This window comes from Manis pentadactyla, chromosome 15 (genome assembly GCF_030020395.1).
Source record: "Manis pentadactyla isolate mManPen7 chromosome 15, mManPen7.hap1, whole genome shotgun sequence".
NCBI lineage: Eukaryota > Metazoa > Chordata > Mammalia > Pholidota > Manidae > Manis > Manis pentadactyla.
Genome location: NC_080033.1, coordinates 2,160,734 through 2,175,418, shown reverse-complemented (window position 1 = coordinate 2,175,418; position 14,685 = coordinate 2,160,734). Strand labels below are relative to the sequence as shown.

The window sequence follows — 14,685 nt, the reverse complement described above, 5'->3', positions numbered from 1 at the left end:
CAGATGAAATAATAGTGTCTTATTTACTAATGTAATATAATTATGTTATATTAACAACCGTGATATGAATATTGTGCTAATGATATTATCTGACTATGTTATGTGGTTAGTATTATATGAATATCAACATATTATATAATAATTATAATTACCTAATATAAAATATTACTGTATTTATAATACAGAAAATATGTATGTAACACACTCATACTATATTAATGTATGTAATAGCTATGCTTTAATAAGTTATAGAAATAATGCAACTAATACATGTTTATATTATGTTGCTCTCTAAAATGATATTTAATATATAACAATAACATAGTCATGTATACTTTGTATGAGCAAAATAGTATATTTTGTTTAACTCAGTACATCCAAAATATATTTTTTCAACATGTAATCTATGTGAACAACTATTAAACAGATCTTTTACTTTTATTCTGGTGCTATGTCTTCAAAATCCTCTGTGCATGTTATACGCACGGCCCATTTCTAGTGCTTAGGAGCCACGTGGGTCACTGACATTGGACTGCATAAGTTATCAACTCCCTGTACATCTGCAAGACCAGGCTGAGCCCAGGGAATCGCCTTCCGCATGATTCTGAAGGGAAACATAGTTGAATCCTGCTACTACAATACTGGCAACTTGGATACAACTTTTATTTAAAGATATTATCTGAGCACCTAGAAGAGGTGCTCTGCTGGGCTTCCAGAGAGGCTGTGTGTGAGTTTCAATAGTAAATGTTGATACCTGTGCAGACCCCCTGGCAGCAATGGGGAAAATGTAAGCCTAGCTACCTTCAGGTCTGGGGGGGCACCTGGTACCACGCGTGCTCCTGGAATCCCCTTCTACTTTGACAGCCAGCATCCCCTCTCTGCCTCCTCCCTCTGCTGGGGCCTTCTGGCCCCAGGCCCAGCTGGTTTTCCTCCCTCTTTCTTGGGGTGATCTCGCACTTCTTCCTCTGCCCTTAAATGCTAGCGTATTTGAGTTCTCTCTTGACCATGCATCTTGCTTTTGCAACTTCAGGATGTGGGGTCTCTCTTCAGGATGTGCGGTCCGTACCCACTGATCTCACCCAAACCGACTTTAGCTTCTTCTCCCAACTCTCCCTTTCCTCTCATCTACCCTTCTAGGGGGGCCCAAGCCTGTTCCTGGGACTCAGGCCTGATCCCACCTCTTCCTATCCCACACTCTGCCTGATCCAAGCCCTCCATCCTCTTCCACTTGGGTCCCTGCCTCACCTTTTGCTCAGTCTTCCGGCACCCAGTCTGTTTTTAAGAGACCATCTCTGTCCCTTTTCTACCTGCCTTCAGGATGCAGCCTTCTCCAGGAAGTCCTCCCTGACTCCTTCCCTTGCCTCACCACCCCCACACTCCCTCTTTGCTCCTAGCTATCCTTCAGTTTTTCGGCTTTGGGGTGTGGGCTGTAGGCAATGAGGTCTTTCCCTCACCCCAGTTCAGGAAGGAGATGCTGTCCCAAAAGCTGGATCCCCACAGGGTCTTCTAAAAACACTTGAAGCCAATGAGTGGGATCCAGGTGGCTTCTCTGAGGTATTGCCCAGTTGTGTCCAGGAGGGAAGTGGGCTCAGGGACCACGTGATTGCCAAATCTTGGCCTGGGGAATTCTCCTGGGTCAACAAGCTCCGAAGAGGAAGTGGTGGGGAAAGGAAGCAGCCGATGGCTTCAGCTGAGAGGACTGTCCCTCCCTCCATCAAGACCCTGTCACCCACCCCCCTGCTCTTCTGACCTGGCTCCCCAAGGCCTGGGGTCAGACCCTCCTCTCCTATGTCTGTGCCATGTGATCTTTCTAAGCACCATACCTCTAACCTCGAGGAGGGTGTTACTTCAGATTAACATTGTCTGATAGGAATATAATTGAAGCCACATACGTAATTTTACATTTTCCAGCAGCCAAGCAAGAGACAAGCAAAGTGAAACAAAAAGAATCAGGTATAATTAATTTTGGTGATCGATTTTATTGAACCATGTATATTCAGAATATCCTCATTTCAATATGTGCTCAGTATAAAAGGTTATTGAGAGATTTCACTTTTTTTTCCATACCAAGTGTGTTTCAAAAATCCATTATGTATTTTCCATTCACAATATCTCAGATTCACCACATTTCAAATGCTTGGTAGCCTCCTGGGGCCAGTGGCTACCATAGTGGCCAACGGAGGGTTAGAACTCTTTAACTGATGTTCAGACCATCTACAAAATTCTAACATCCAATAGTCTATCCTTCTAGCCCTCTGAGGTTCTGCTGTGACATTCTAGAATCTGTGATTCAAATAGTCTGTGACTAACATTGTAGGATCCCTTGCGTCAAATAGCCTATGATTCCAATGTTTTAAGAGTCTGATTTCAACATTCTAGATTTCAGAGTCTTTGACCTAGATCAGAGTCAGCAAATCCGGCCCACTGCTTGTTCTTGCAAATAAAGTTTTATTGGAACACAGCTGGGTCCATTCAGTCTTTTTCTTCTACCAGGGTAGTTGGAGTGGCTGTGACAAAGACCATGAGTACCCTCTTGACCAGCAAAAACTGAAACATTAATTCTCTGCTCCTTTATTGAAAAAGCTTGCTGACCCTTGATTTAAATATTCAAATATTCTGAGATGAATGGTGGTCATATAGATGTTTATGTAATTGTTGTATAACTTATGCATATGTTAATACATTATTTTTCATGCATCAAATATCACATTCTTTTCTATGCATCAAATATCACGTAATAGTATATATTGTTCAAAAAAGACGGATTTCCCTATCTTGGCCATTCACCCTTTCAGGCATCTATAATTCCATTACATCAAACTATGAGATTGCTGAAGTTCATCCTATTTGGGGATGAGGGGTTATAAATATTTATTTATTTATTCCTTTAAAAATTGTAAAATACACATAATATAAAATTCACCATTAGCAGCACTTAGTATATTCACAATGTTGTACAACCATCACTACCATCTAGTTCCAGAACATTCTTAGCACCTCCAAAGAAAAACCCTGTACCCAATGAGCAGTTACCTCTAACCCACCACCCCCAACCTGCAACTACGAATCTGCTTTCTCAATACAAATTTGCCCAAATTCAACCTATTTTGACCTGCAAAAATAGCAATTTCCTACGGGTCCACTGAGTAATCTCCTGAGGTGTTCTCACTCTAAGTTTCTCCTGATGCTGAGGGACTGGTACTCATCCTCTCAGAGTGTGGCCGAGAAAGGAACCCACCTCCCAGAGAGGCCCCTCACATTTTATAGCAGCTGTGCCCCCACCCCTCACCTTCCGAAGCCTGTAGAGACCCTGTCCTGGCTCACAGCATTCCCCAGGTCTCCAGGGAAGAGCCCCCAGTTCCAAGGACCCCAGAAAACCTTAGCCTCCAAGAATCTGAGAAACTAGGTCCTAAGATTCCAGCGCTGGAGAATTTAAGATCAAATCATCAGAGAAAACACATCCGTGCGAACAGAGTGTGAGCTGAGAAACGACAGTCCCCAGCCTTGGCTTTTCCATCTTTAGCTCTTTTCCTGGTCCCTGCAGGTTCCCACCCTGCCTGGTGCTGGCGGGGTGTGGGTGATGAGGCGCTCCCCTCTCCATGTCGTGGGGGTGGGGTGAGGGGATGTTTCTGTGCCTACAGGGGTCTGGGGCTGGCTCAGCCTGGACAGGGTCCTGCAGGGAGGGGCTGGGGATGCCCCGGGTCATGTAGCGAGTGCGTCTCTTGACTCAGAAACAACTTCCTCTAACAACATGACTTGAATCTCTAAACAACAGCAGAAGCAATGTGTAAATATATACCCGCACCCTCCACAGTGCCCCCGGAGAGAAGTGCAACACGGAAAGCTGCTGAGTAAGGGCCCTAGGGCTGGATGGAGAGCCACTTCCTCTTGCTAAGCCTGCATTCTTACAATGGAAATTTTAGGAATTTACATGATATTCATTTTGTTATTAATTTAACAAACATGCACACAGCAGGCCGTAGGTGTGGGGCACTGCTGTACACGTTTTAAATGTCTTCATTCCATGCTTGTAGCAAAATGTCCACTTCACGTATGAGGAAGTAGAGGCCCAGACGGGTTGAGGCCCTGCAACTCGTCAATAGTGGGCCTGGAATATAAATCTTAACCATTCTGGGTCTCAAGTTGATATTCTCAGCCTCTGTGCTGCACTGGGAGGGAAGTTAAGAACCACCATGGTCAACATTTTCCTGTTTTAAAAATGGAAAACTGAGGCCTACAGAGGGGACCAGACGTGTTTATGTTTTGTCTGCCTCTGAGGCTCCAGGCCCTGACCTTGGCGGTCTTGGCCTTTGTGACCCTGAGCGGTTTCCCTCAGAACAGGGTAGGCGGGTGGCTATGCTGAGGGCAGAAAGGAGGGGCTGGGCACATAGTTGGAGGCTGGGAGGTGGGTGGCGAGCAGTGGGTGCTTGGTGAGGAAGACCTCAGAGAACCCTGTGGGAGCGGAGTCCAGGCCTAGAGCCCTGGCCTCAAAGGTCAGACCACAGGGAAGTCTGGCTTCCAGGAAGCTGGTGGCCTTGGAACTGGGGTTGGTGATACTGGGTCAGCCCTCCACCCACCGGAGCCCTCTCTGGCCTGGTCCACTGCCTGGTAATTTTGGGACGTGTGAGTCATGGGACAAATACAGGACAAACACACCCTGGGAATAGGAAAAGGCCACTCCTGTTTTTCTCTGGCTATGAAGAGATTTGCTGGTGCCCGTGAGGTGGCTGTACCCAGGAGTGTCCCGCAGGAACCCTGCCTAATAGACGGACTTCGGGGCAACCACTGCCTGCCAGAGGCAGCGGAGAGACCCCAGACCTCCTGGGTCCTGGCTGTGGTCCTGGACGTACTCCCAGGAGGCATTTGGCCAAATTGGGATCCTCTTCAAGAGAAGGTAAGGATGGAGGGAAGGAGGGTGGGAAGGACGGCCTGTGGGGAGGTGGAGAGGCGGGAAGGGAGGAAGGGGGGACACGTTCACCATCTTGGACTTTGAGACTCATTGTTTTCGGAATCTGGGAATCAGAACTAGACTTTGGGAAGTGGAATCTTATCACGAGCACGTTGGAATCCACATGGGAGTCCCAGATCCTTGGACTTTACTTGGGCAGCCGGGCAGAAAGCTCTCCTTTGTCAAAGGGTTCACGGTTAGGTGCCTAGGAAATAGCAGTTTTCGAACTTGCTAGGATTCCTGCGGCTTCTGGGGGCTCCTCCAAATGGCACCCTGCCCTTCCACTTGCAGTTCCACTTCTGAAGAAAGATTCCTTATTTTCACGTATGACACGTGCACAGAAATGAGTGCACGTCAGACCTGGCAGCACTGGGTATCTCCACGGGCTGAGCCCACCCACGTAACCAGCAACCGGGGCCAGAAACAGCGCAAGCCCGGGGCCGGAGCTCCCCCCTGCCACCGCACCCCCAGTCCCTGCCGCCTCCTCACATCCCCCAGAATCCTTCTGCAGGTTTTGAACTTTCTGTGAATGGGGTCATTCAGTACATTCTCATGTGTGTCTGCCTGACCCTTTCCCCTCAATACTCTATGGATGAAACCCAGACACCTTCTTGTGCTTGCTTTGTTCATCTCATTGTGACGGGATATTCCTGTGCGGGAACATGCCACGGTATGTGTAGTCACTCTCCTGTGGGTGGATGCTTGGCTGGTTTCCCATCTGGTGGCTGTGAACATTCTGGTCCGTGCCTTCTGGTGAGCATATGTGTGCCTCTCCGGGAGGCAGGCAGGGCATTTTATGTTCGGTTTCAGTAGACTTCGCCCCATGATTTCCCAGAGCAAGACCAGCTGATGAGGCACAAACACGGGCGTGCCAAGGGCCCCCACAAGGGTGTTTGTAACCTCGAGGAACTGAAAGAAACCTCAGTGACCACCAAATAGCAACTAAGCACGTGCCAGGTAGTGTTCTAGACGCTGGGAACCCAGCTGAGCCCAAAGACCGGAAGAGCTGCCACCCTGGGAAACGGGAATGATGACAGCACCTGCCTCTTAGGGTTATTATAAAGGTATGCCTGGTACACAACTGGTGCTCAATAAATGTCATCTATTACTTGAGTTATTATAAAATAATAATCCTGGCAATTATGTTTTATATACAGATATAATTTATTTACTATAGAAAATAATAATAAGATAATAAAGCTGCTCATGATTACTGTTTTTGGTCCTCTGGTCCGAGACTGGTTAATAAGCATGACACGTCCGGCCAGTGGACTGATTTTGAAGCCGCCATCAGGAAGGAGCTGACATGTGTGCACATGGGGGGCAGATCATAGGAAAGATTAAGAGATGGCACAGTGGGTCTTGAATGTTCCACTTCTGTTTAATATGTTAAAAGGGAAATATCATTGACTAACTGAACTGTCTACTCGCAGAAAATTTCCCAATTTCCGCCGGGAGGAGCTGGGAAGGGTGGGGCTTTGGCTGGAGAGAGAGAGGGTGCGCATGGTGGTGCCATCAGCAGCCGCTCCTGTCTAACGCTGCGGACCCGGCGTGGGGCGCAGCACCTGCCTCCTGTGAGCTTGAACTCTCCTAATGCCTCTAAGGTAGGGAGAGCAGTACTCTTCATTCTACAGACCAGGAAGCTGAGGCACAGAGATGTTGAGTGACTTGCCCAAGGCCACACAGCTGGCAGGGGCGTGCATTATTAAAGCCTGCACACATTTTACTCCAGTGATGGAAAGAGTGTGAAAAGAGAGTGCCCGAGTTCAAACACATGCACAGAGTGGGTTGGTCTTTTGGCAGCTAATGAGGGGGTGGAGGGGAGTGCCCCAACTTCTCCTCTGCTCTTCCTGTTGTGTCAGCCCCAGCCCATGCGCTGGGAAGTGCCAGCCGCTCAGAAGAGTCAGCAGAGAGCCGCTGGCTCAGGTCATGCTGACATCACTGGGGACAGTCTACCTGCTACCTGAGTCCTTGCTCTGTGCCACGTGCTTCACACATAGTCACTCCTCAAGGCCTCCCCAAACCGGTGAGGTAGGTTTACTTTGATGCCTCTCATCTCTCAGAGGAGGAAACTGAGAGAGAGCCGGCAGACGCCGAGTCACAGAGCCTGGGACTGCTTTGGGCCACTGGCTATACTGTCTTTTAATGTAGGATTTTTGGATGGTAATATTCTAGGGCCTGGAGTCCCTATACTGGGACTAACCCACTTTGAAACTCAGCTCTGTTACTTGCTTAGCTGAGTGATCTTAGATAACTTACTTAACTTCTCTGTGCCTCTGTCTCCCCATCTGCAGAATGGGTATAATGACAGCGTTGAAAGCAGATGGTTGTTACTAGGATCAAAGAATATATCATTTAAAGGTGCCTGCAGCTTTGCCCAACATGTACCACAAAGTGCGCAGTAGATGGTGGCTTCTAACAATAATCATAGTGGTTATTATTATTATTGCGATGATGGGGCATATTGTTTCTCTGCTCAGCACCCTCCTACAGCTCCCCTCTCCCATGAAATAAAAGATGAAATCCTTACAGTGCCCCACGTAGCCCCTGATAGCCCCCTGTTCTCACCTCCTTTCTCTCCCCCTCGCCTACTGCATTCTTGCCGCACCGGCCTCCTCGCTGCTCCTTGAACGTGACCATCACGTTCCCCACGCAGGGTCCCTATGCCGGCTGTTCCCTCGGCCTGGAGCGTCTTCCTTCTCTTCCTCTCTGGCTTAGCTCAAATGTCACCTGCTCAGAAAGGCCCTCCTTGACCACTCATTTAAAACTCCAACATAGGGAATTGAAAATGCCCTGTGTGATTCTACTTTCCTTTGCCATGGCATCTATCACCTCCTGAGGTGCTGTGTATTTGCTTATTGATTCCTCTGCCATCTGGCTTGTCTCCCCAGAGTGTCAGCAACAAGGGGAAAGAGGTTTTTGTGTGGTGCTCTTTGTGCACCCCGTGCCTGGGACTCAGAGCTTCGTTGGATCTGTGAATGACTCTCCTGGATGGAGAATTCAAGATTGTATTTTTCCTGTTTTCCTAACAGCATCATTACTTTAAAAAATTGCTCTACTAGGATTCCAGGAATGTTCTGTTTCTCAATCTGGGTGCCACTTACACGGTGTGTTCAGGTTGTACACACCTGTACATGGTGTGTACAGGTCGTGAGCTGTACCAGTGTGATGAGGGCACTTCGCAGTCTGCATGTTTTACCATGATCTAGTTTATGTTAAAAATGACAGAATTGCTCCAGAGGTATCTTTTTGATGCACCAAGATTTGAAAACACCAATGAAGAAGAATGAAGACAAGTACTTTGCTGTGAATACATATGAACCTTTCCCCTCTTCATAGATATTCATATTCCAGTATTTTAAGATCCAGAATTCTAGGTTGCTAATGGGTTAGTGTTCTACCATCCCAGTTCTCTGTCTAATAAGGTAGCCACCAGATAAGTGTAGCCATTTACATTCATTAAAATCAAGTAAAACTGAAAATGTAGTTTCTCAGTTGCCCTGGTCCCCTTTCAAATGCTCAGCAACCTCCTGTGCCTGGCACCTACCACGTAAGCACAGATACAGAACATTTCCACCAACAGGGAAAGTTTGATAGGCATTGCTGTGCTGGGACCCCACATGATAATTGGCTAGGGTTCTCATAGTGTAATAGTTTGGAATTCTAAGATTTTAAAAATCACAATCACGTTCTAACATCGTAATATGCCAGAATCCCAAGATGCTACTAAACGGGTTCTAACATGGTAAAATTCTAGAATTCCAGGATACTCCTGAGCTAGGGCTCTAACACTGTGGCATTCTAGAACCCCAATATTCTAACATGCTGGGGTTCTGTGTTGCACTACTCTAGAATTCCAAGATGCTCACCAGCTCGTTCTAATATTATAGTTGTCTGGAATTCCAATATCCTAATGCACTGCGGTTCTCATTGTTACAGGTTCGTTTCCAAGAGGCTGATGGGCTGGGGCTCCTGCGCGGGAGGATTCCAAGGGCTGGGAGCTTTCACCCCTGAGGGTTCCCGGCATTTCTCTCCTGCCCAGGTGCCTGGGGCCTAGATGGAGAACGCTTCTCTCCGCTACCAATATGGGGACTACAGCGAGATTCCGGATCTGCCCGTGGACTGTGCTGATGGCACCTGCGTCTCCGTCGACCCCCTCCGCACGGCCCCGCTCCTGCTGTATGCTGCCATCTTTCTGGTGGGGGTGCCAGGCAATGTCACGGTGGCCTGGGTGACGAGGAAAGAGGCCCGCCAGCGGGTGGGTGCCGTTTGGTTCCTCCACCTGGCCGTGGCGGACCTGCTGTGCTGTTTGTCTCTCCCCGTTCTGGCAGTGCCCATCGCCCACGGGGGCCACTGGCCCTATGGGGCCGTGGGCTGTCGGGCGCTGCCCTCTGTCATCCTGCTGTCCATGTACGCCAGCGTCCTCCTTTTGGCCGCCCTCAGCGCTGACCTCTGCCTGCTGGCCCTCAGGCCCGCCCAGTGGCCTGCAGCTGGGCGTGCATGCCGGGTGCAGGGGGCCTGTGGGGCAGCCTGGACACTGGCCCTGCTGCTCACTGTGCCCTCGGCCGTCTACCGCCGGCTGCACCAGGAGCATTTCCCACAACGGCTGGAGTGTGTGGTGGACTACGGTGGCTCGGCCATAGCTGAAAACACAGTGTCTGCCACCCGGTTTATTTTTGGCTTCCTAGGGCCGCTGGTGGTCGTGGCCAGCTGCTACAGTGCCCTCCTTTGCCGCGCGGCCCGAGGCCGCTGGCCACTGGGCACAGCCGTTGTGGTGGGGTTTTTTGTCTGCTGGGCCCCCTACCACACACTGGGGCTGGTACTTACCATAGCCGCACCACACTCCATGCTCTTGGCCAGGGCCCTGAAGGCTGAACCCCTGGTCGTGGGCCTTGCCCTTGCTCACAGCTGCCTCAATCCCATGCTCTTCCTGTATTTTGGGAGGACTCGGCTCCGCCAGTCCCTGCCAGCTGCATGTCGCTGGGCCCTGAAGGGGTCACAGAGCAAGGATGAGAGTGTGGTCAGCAAGAAATCCACCAGCCATGACCTGGTCTCGGAGATGGAGGTGTAAGCTAGAGGGAAACTGGTTTGTATCTTCCTATCCCATTTCACAAACATGGCTTCAGGCATAGCTGGATCCAGCCATTCAGTGATATCATCATTTATTCCTTTATTCATTCAACAAACATTCATTATGCACCTGCTGTGGGCAAGTGCACTGGGGATGTAGCAGTGGCCAAAAGAGACATAAATCCTTTCCCTGAGGCAGCTGAAAGTCTAATGGAGGAAGACACAATAAGCAAAGAAATAAAGAAATATGAAATATGTTAAGTAGTGATAAGTGCTAAGCAATTTAAAGGGGACAAAGAGGGCTGAGTGGGGCAGAGATATAGGTCGGCCAGCAAGGTCCCTTTGGTAAGGTGATATATGAGCAAAGACCTGAAGGAGGGGGGAGTCATGCACACTTAAATCTGGAATAAAAGCATTCCAGGCAGAGGCAACATTCCAAGGTGGGTCATGCCTGGTATATTCCAGGAACAGTAAGAGCCCAGTGTGGATAGAGCAGAACAAGCAAGAGGGAGAGTGGTAGGAGATGAAGCGAAATGGGTCATGGGTGGCCAACTTTGAAAGACTCCTAGGCCATAGCAAGTGTTTGGAGATCCCTGGGATGGTTCTGAGCTACCGTTACCAGATAAAATATAATTCCCCAATAAAATCTGAGTTTAAGATAAACAAGAAAATTTTTTTAGCATGAATATGTCCCATGCAATACTTGAGACATACTTATACTAAAAAATATTCGTTGTTTATTTGAAATTCACACATTATTGAGCATTCTGTAATTTTTTTTTTCTAAATCAGGCAACCCTATTCTGAGTAGATAAGTGTTTTGATTTGACTTAGATTTTGCTAGGAACCCTCAAGTTGCTAGTGGAGACTATGAGGGATGGGAAGGGAAGTGAAGAGGCTACTGCAATAGTCTAAGCATGAAGTGATGATGACTTGGATCAGGAGAACAGCAGCAGAGGTGGTGAGAGGGTGACAGATTATGGATCTTTCTGGAAAGAAAGGCCATGTCCAAGATCCTTAGGTTGGTATTTGAAGTTTCTCTTTACTACTGGACACACTTATATTCTAGCTGCTCAGAGCCTGTAACAGACCAATATAATGGCCCCTAATAGGGTCTGCATCCTAATCTCCCAAACCTGTGAATATGTGAACTTACATGACAAAAGGGACTTTGCAGATGTGATTAAGTTAAGGATCTTGAGGTGGGCAGAGTATCCTAGATTGTAAGGGTGGATTCAGTGAAATCAAAAAGGGTCCTTATAAGAGGCCACTGGAGGTCAGAGTCAGTAGCAGATGTGACAGTGGAAGCAAATGCCAAGTGGCGTGAGGAAAGGGCCATGAGTGAAGGGATGCAGGCAGCCTCGAGAAGCTGAGAAAGGCCAGGAAATGGACGCTCTCCAAAGCCCCAGAAGGGGGTTTGCTGACACCTTGATTTTAGATTTCTAACCTCCAAATCTTTAGTAGAATACATTTGTACTGTTTCAAGTCTCTAAGTTTGTGGTAACTTGTTACAGCAACTGCAGGCAGCCCTTCTGGGCTGTATTGTTATCATGCTTCTGGGCCTTTTCTCAACCTGGTACTACTGCCTGGAAGCCCTTCAGATCTGTGCTACCCAATCTGGTAATCACCAGCTGTTTGTGGCTATTTAACTTCAAATGAACTCAAATTGAAAATTCAATTCCTTAGTCATACTAGCCTCAGGTCAAGGCTCAGTAGCCACATGTGGCTGGTGGCTACCATACTGAGCAGTGCAGATATAACACATTTCTATCATTGCAGAAAGTTCTATTTAGACAAGGCTGCTTGAGATCCTCACCTGCTCGAAGCTCTTAAATCTTACAGTAGTGGCACCAGCGTGTAGAGCTGTTACTCCACAACAGGACTTCATAGTTTCTCCTTTAAGGTAATTTTTCCAAAAAGCCAGAGAGGTAGGGGCAGAGGCTTCATTTTATAAGCTGAGGCCCAGAAAGGGGAGGTCATTTGTCCAAGATCACATGGCAAGGAAATTATAGAGCTGAGGTTTGATCCCACATTTACTTGACTCCAGTGCTCATGCTCTGAATCACAGAAATATTCCTTCAACGTCTTGTTCAAATGACACTTCCTCCACGAAGCCCTCTCTGATTCATTCTCCTCTCCAGGAGGAAACAGTGTCCTTCTCCTTCAAGCTTTTGGAATGCAAGTTCCCAGCTAAACTGTACGTTCCCCAAGGGCAACATACCGGACATTTTCATTTCTGTCTCTCCCCCACACACCTCAAGCCTTTGAAAGAACCAAATTATCTTTATTTGTCTATACCCTGTTTTCTTCCAACTAGTCTGTGAGCTCCCCAATGGTAGGGATCTCTTTTTTCTTTATATGATACAGGGACACACAGTAGGTCCTCAACAATATATATTTTTTATTCCTTAGTATTTGATTTAGAATTTTCATGCGTGAATTATTAAGACCAAGACTGCCTTGTAGAATGAATTATGCCCTGGGACAATTTATACAGCTTCATGAGATATTGGGGGGAAATCCTGTTGTTAATCCATTGGGTCCAGGTGCCACTGAGAAGACTTCTTCTTTGATACATTTTATAAAAAACTTCTGTGGTTTTTTTTGAAATTTCTTTTCTTTTTTAAAAATTTTATTGCATCAGCCTTACTTTTTGTTAAGAAGAGTCAATTACTTGAAAGCTTTCAAATGTATTTTGTGCAATTTTACATAGAAGTCCCTTGGTCATTAAAACTAATCTTGCTTTTTATTTGTTGTAACTTCCCCTTTTTTGTTCTTTAGTCTGTTCTTCCGGTTTTGTTTGATTTAATCAAGAAGGTATTAATTCCCTTACGCATTAAAAAAACTGTGTTTTAATGGTTTTTCCAAGAGCTAGTTTCAAGTTTGCTACTTTTCCCAGTGTTGGTAGTTTGTGACTTTATTCTTAATTTCATATTTGGTGTTTACTTCCTTCCATTTTCCTCTTTAAAATAAGTTGTAGTTCTCTTTTGCAGATTTCAAGCAGAGTATGTACTCTATGACTTCCCCTTCTTCTTTCGGTAATGACATTTGAATTGGCCTAAATTCTCCTTTCCTAAAGGTTTGATAATTACATCCAACTTTCCGCTTGACATCCCAACTCAATGCCAATACCCAACTCAAATTTAATATGTTTAAAATGGAACTCTAATTTTCTCTCTCAGTCTCTTATGGCATCTTCCCAGTAGCTCCACATTTCCAGGTGCTAGGGCCAAAAACTTTGGGGCTATCCTTAATGCCTCTCCTCTCACATTCCATGGCCAATCCACTGGCCAATCCCCCTGGGTTCCACCTTCAAACATCTGTAGAATCTGACCACTTCTCACCATCTTCTCTGCCATCACCCCGGTCTAGCTGCCTCCATCTCCATGTACTGCAGCAGCCTCCTCCCTGGTCCCCCTTTCTCATCTCAGCCCTCGACAGTCTGTTTCCCACATGGCAGCCAAAGGATTCTGTTAAAATCGAAGTCAGATCATGTCTCATGTTCCTCCTTTGCTCAAACTCCTCCCATGGCTCCTACCTCACTCGGCAGAAGCAGGTGTATACGATCTGCCCTCCTCCTCTCCCCACCTCATTCCCCACTATTCCCCCCTCCCTCACTCCAGCCACCCAAGCCTGCTTGGTGATCCTTGAATCCCTAAAATTTGTTGTGCCATCTCAGTCTTCAGTTTGCTGTTTCCTTTGCCTAGAATGCTCTTCCCCCAGGAATCTCCACGGTTTGCTGCCTCGCTTTTTTCAGTTCTCTCCTCAAATGCTACTTTCTTGGATGCTGTCTTCCTTGGCCATGTTATTTAAACTAACGTCACTCCTGGCCCCTTTCCTGCTTTGTTTTTCTCCATAGAGCAGGCCCATGCTCTTACGGGTTGACTTTATTCTCCTCGGTTCTTGTCCCCGCAGCAGCAAAGAATTGGAAGGCAGAGACACAGTAGCAAAGCAGAATGAGAGTTTTATTTGAATATATTCCAAATGAAGAGTGGACCAGAGTTAGGTTAGACAAAGGCAGGTTGCTAGTTACTGTAAGGCTTAATTCTGTGGGGTTTTTGGCAGGACAGAGAAGTCCTTGATTGACAATCTTTGGCCTTGGGGAGCCTAATTGGCAAAAGTAAGATATGGGCTTGGGCGATGCTCTGATGGTTTTGGTGACGGTTCTCTGATTTTTTTTTTCTTTTTTCTAAATCTGGGGAGTGTCTGTGCTTGGAAGCTTCTCATGTGGGAAGTTGTTTTTCTTCTGGGGAGTGTCTGGACATTTCAAGTCACTCCTGGTCCTTGAAACTTCAGCTAATTAACTCTGGGAGTCTTTTTTGGTTCTCTGGTTTCATCTAGTTAACTCTTTGAGTCCCTTTTAGTGGGTTTTACTGGCTTTAGTCTCTCTCCACCCCGCTCATGTCCATCTTTCTGCCTAACAGTACTGTTTGCCGTTTTATTTGTTCTTGTTTATGTGTCTGTCTTCCCCACTAAAACATGAGCAGGGTCTGTGTGTTTGTTCACTGCTGTATCCTCAGTGCCTAGAACTGACTCCAGAACTGAAGGGTTTGTACCTTCTTCAAGGCTCATATTATCCAAAGGAAACAGGAGACTGAAAGGAAAGATATAATAATGAAGATGAAAGATCTAACATTTATCCAGCACAGACATGCACAGTAGTGAAA

At 46.9% G+C, this 14,685-nt stretch overlaps 1 protein-coding gene across 3 annotated transcripts; it reads left to right on the top strand.

The window, feature by feature from the left end:
* Positions 1 to 4,678: 4,678 nt before the first annotated feature.
* Positions 4,679 to 12,765, top strand: C5AR2 (complement C5a receptor 2). 3 transcript variants are annotated; one of them, XM_036885884.2, is made up of 2 exons: positions 4,679 to 4,894; positions 8,991 to 12,765. In XM_036885884.2, exon 2 carries the CDS (start codon positions 9,006 to 9,008, stop codon positions 10,017 to 10,019), a length of 1,014 nt encoding a protein of 337 aa, XP_036741779.1. In that variant the 5' UTR covers positions 4,679 to 4,894; positions 8,991 to 9,005; the 3' UTR covers positions 10,020 to 12,765. The 3 variants fall into 3 exon arrangements, with proteins under 3 accessions (XP_036741779.1, XP_057349070.1, XP_036741780.1); XM_057493087.1 differs by having other exon boundaries at positions 8,888 to 12,765; XM_036885885.2 differs by lacking the exon at positions 4,679 to 4,894 and adding an exon at positions 6,501 to 6,979.
* Positions 12,766 to 14,685: the final 1,920 nt, after the last annotated feature.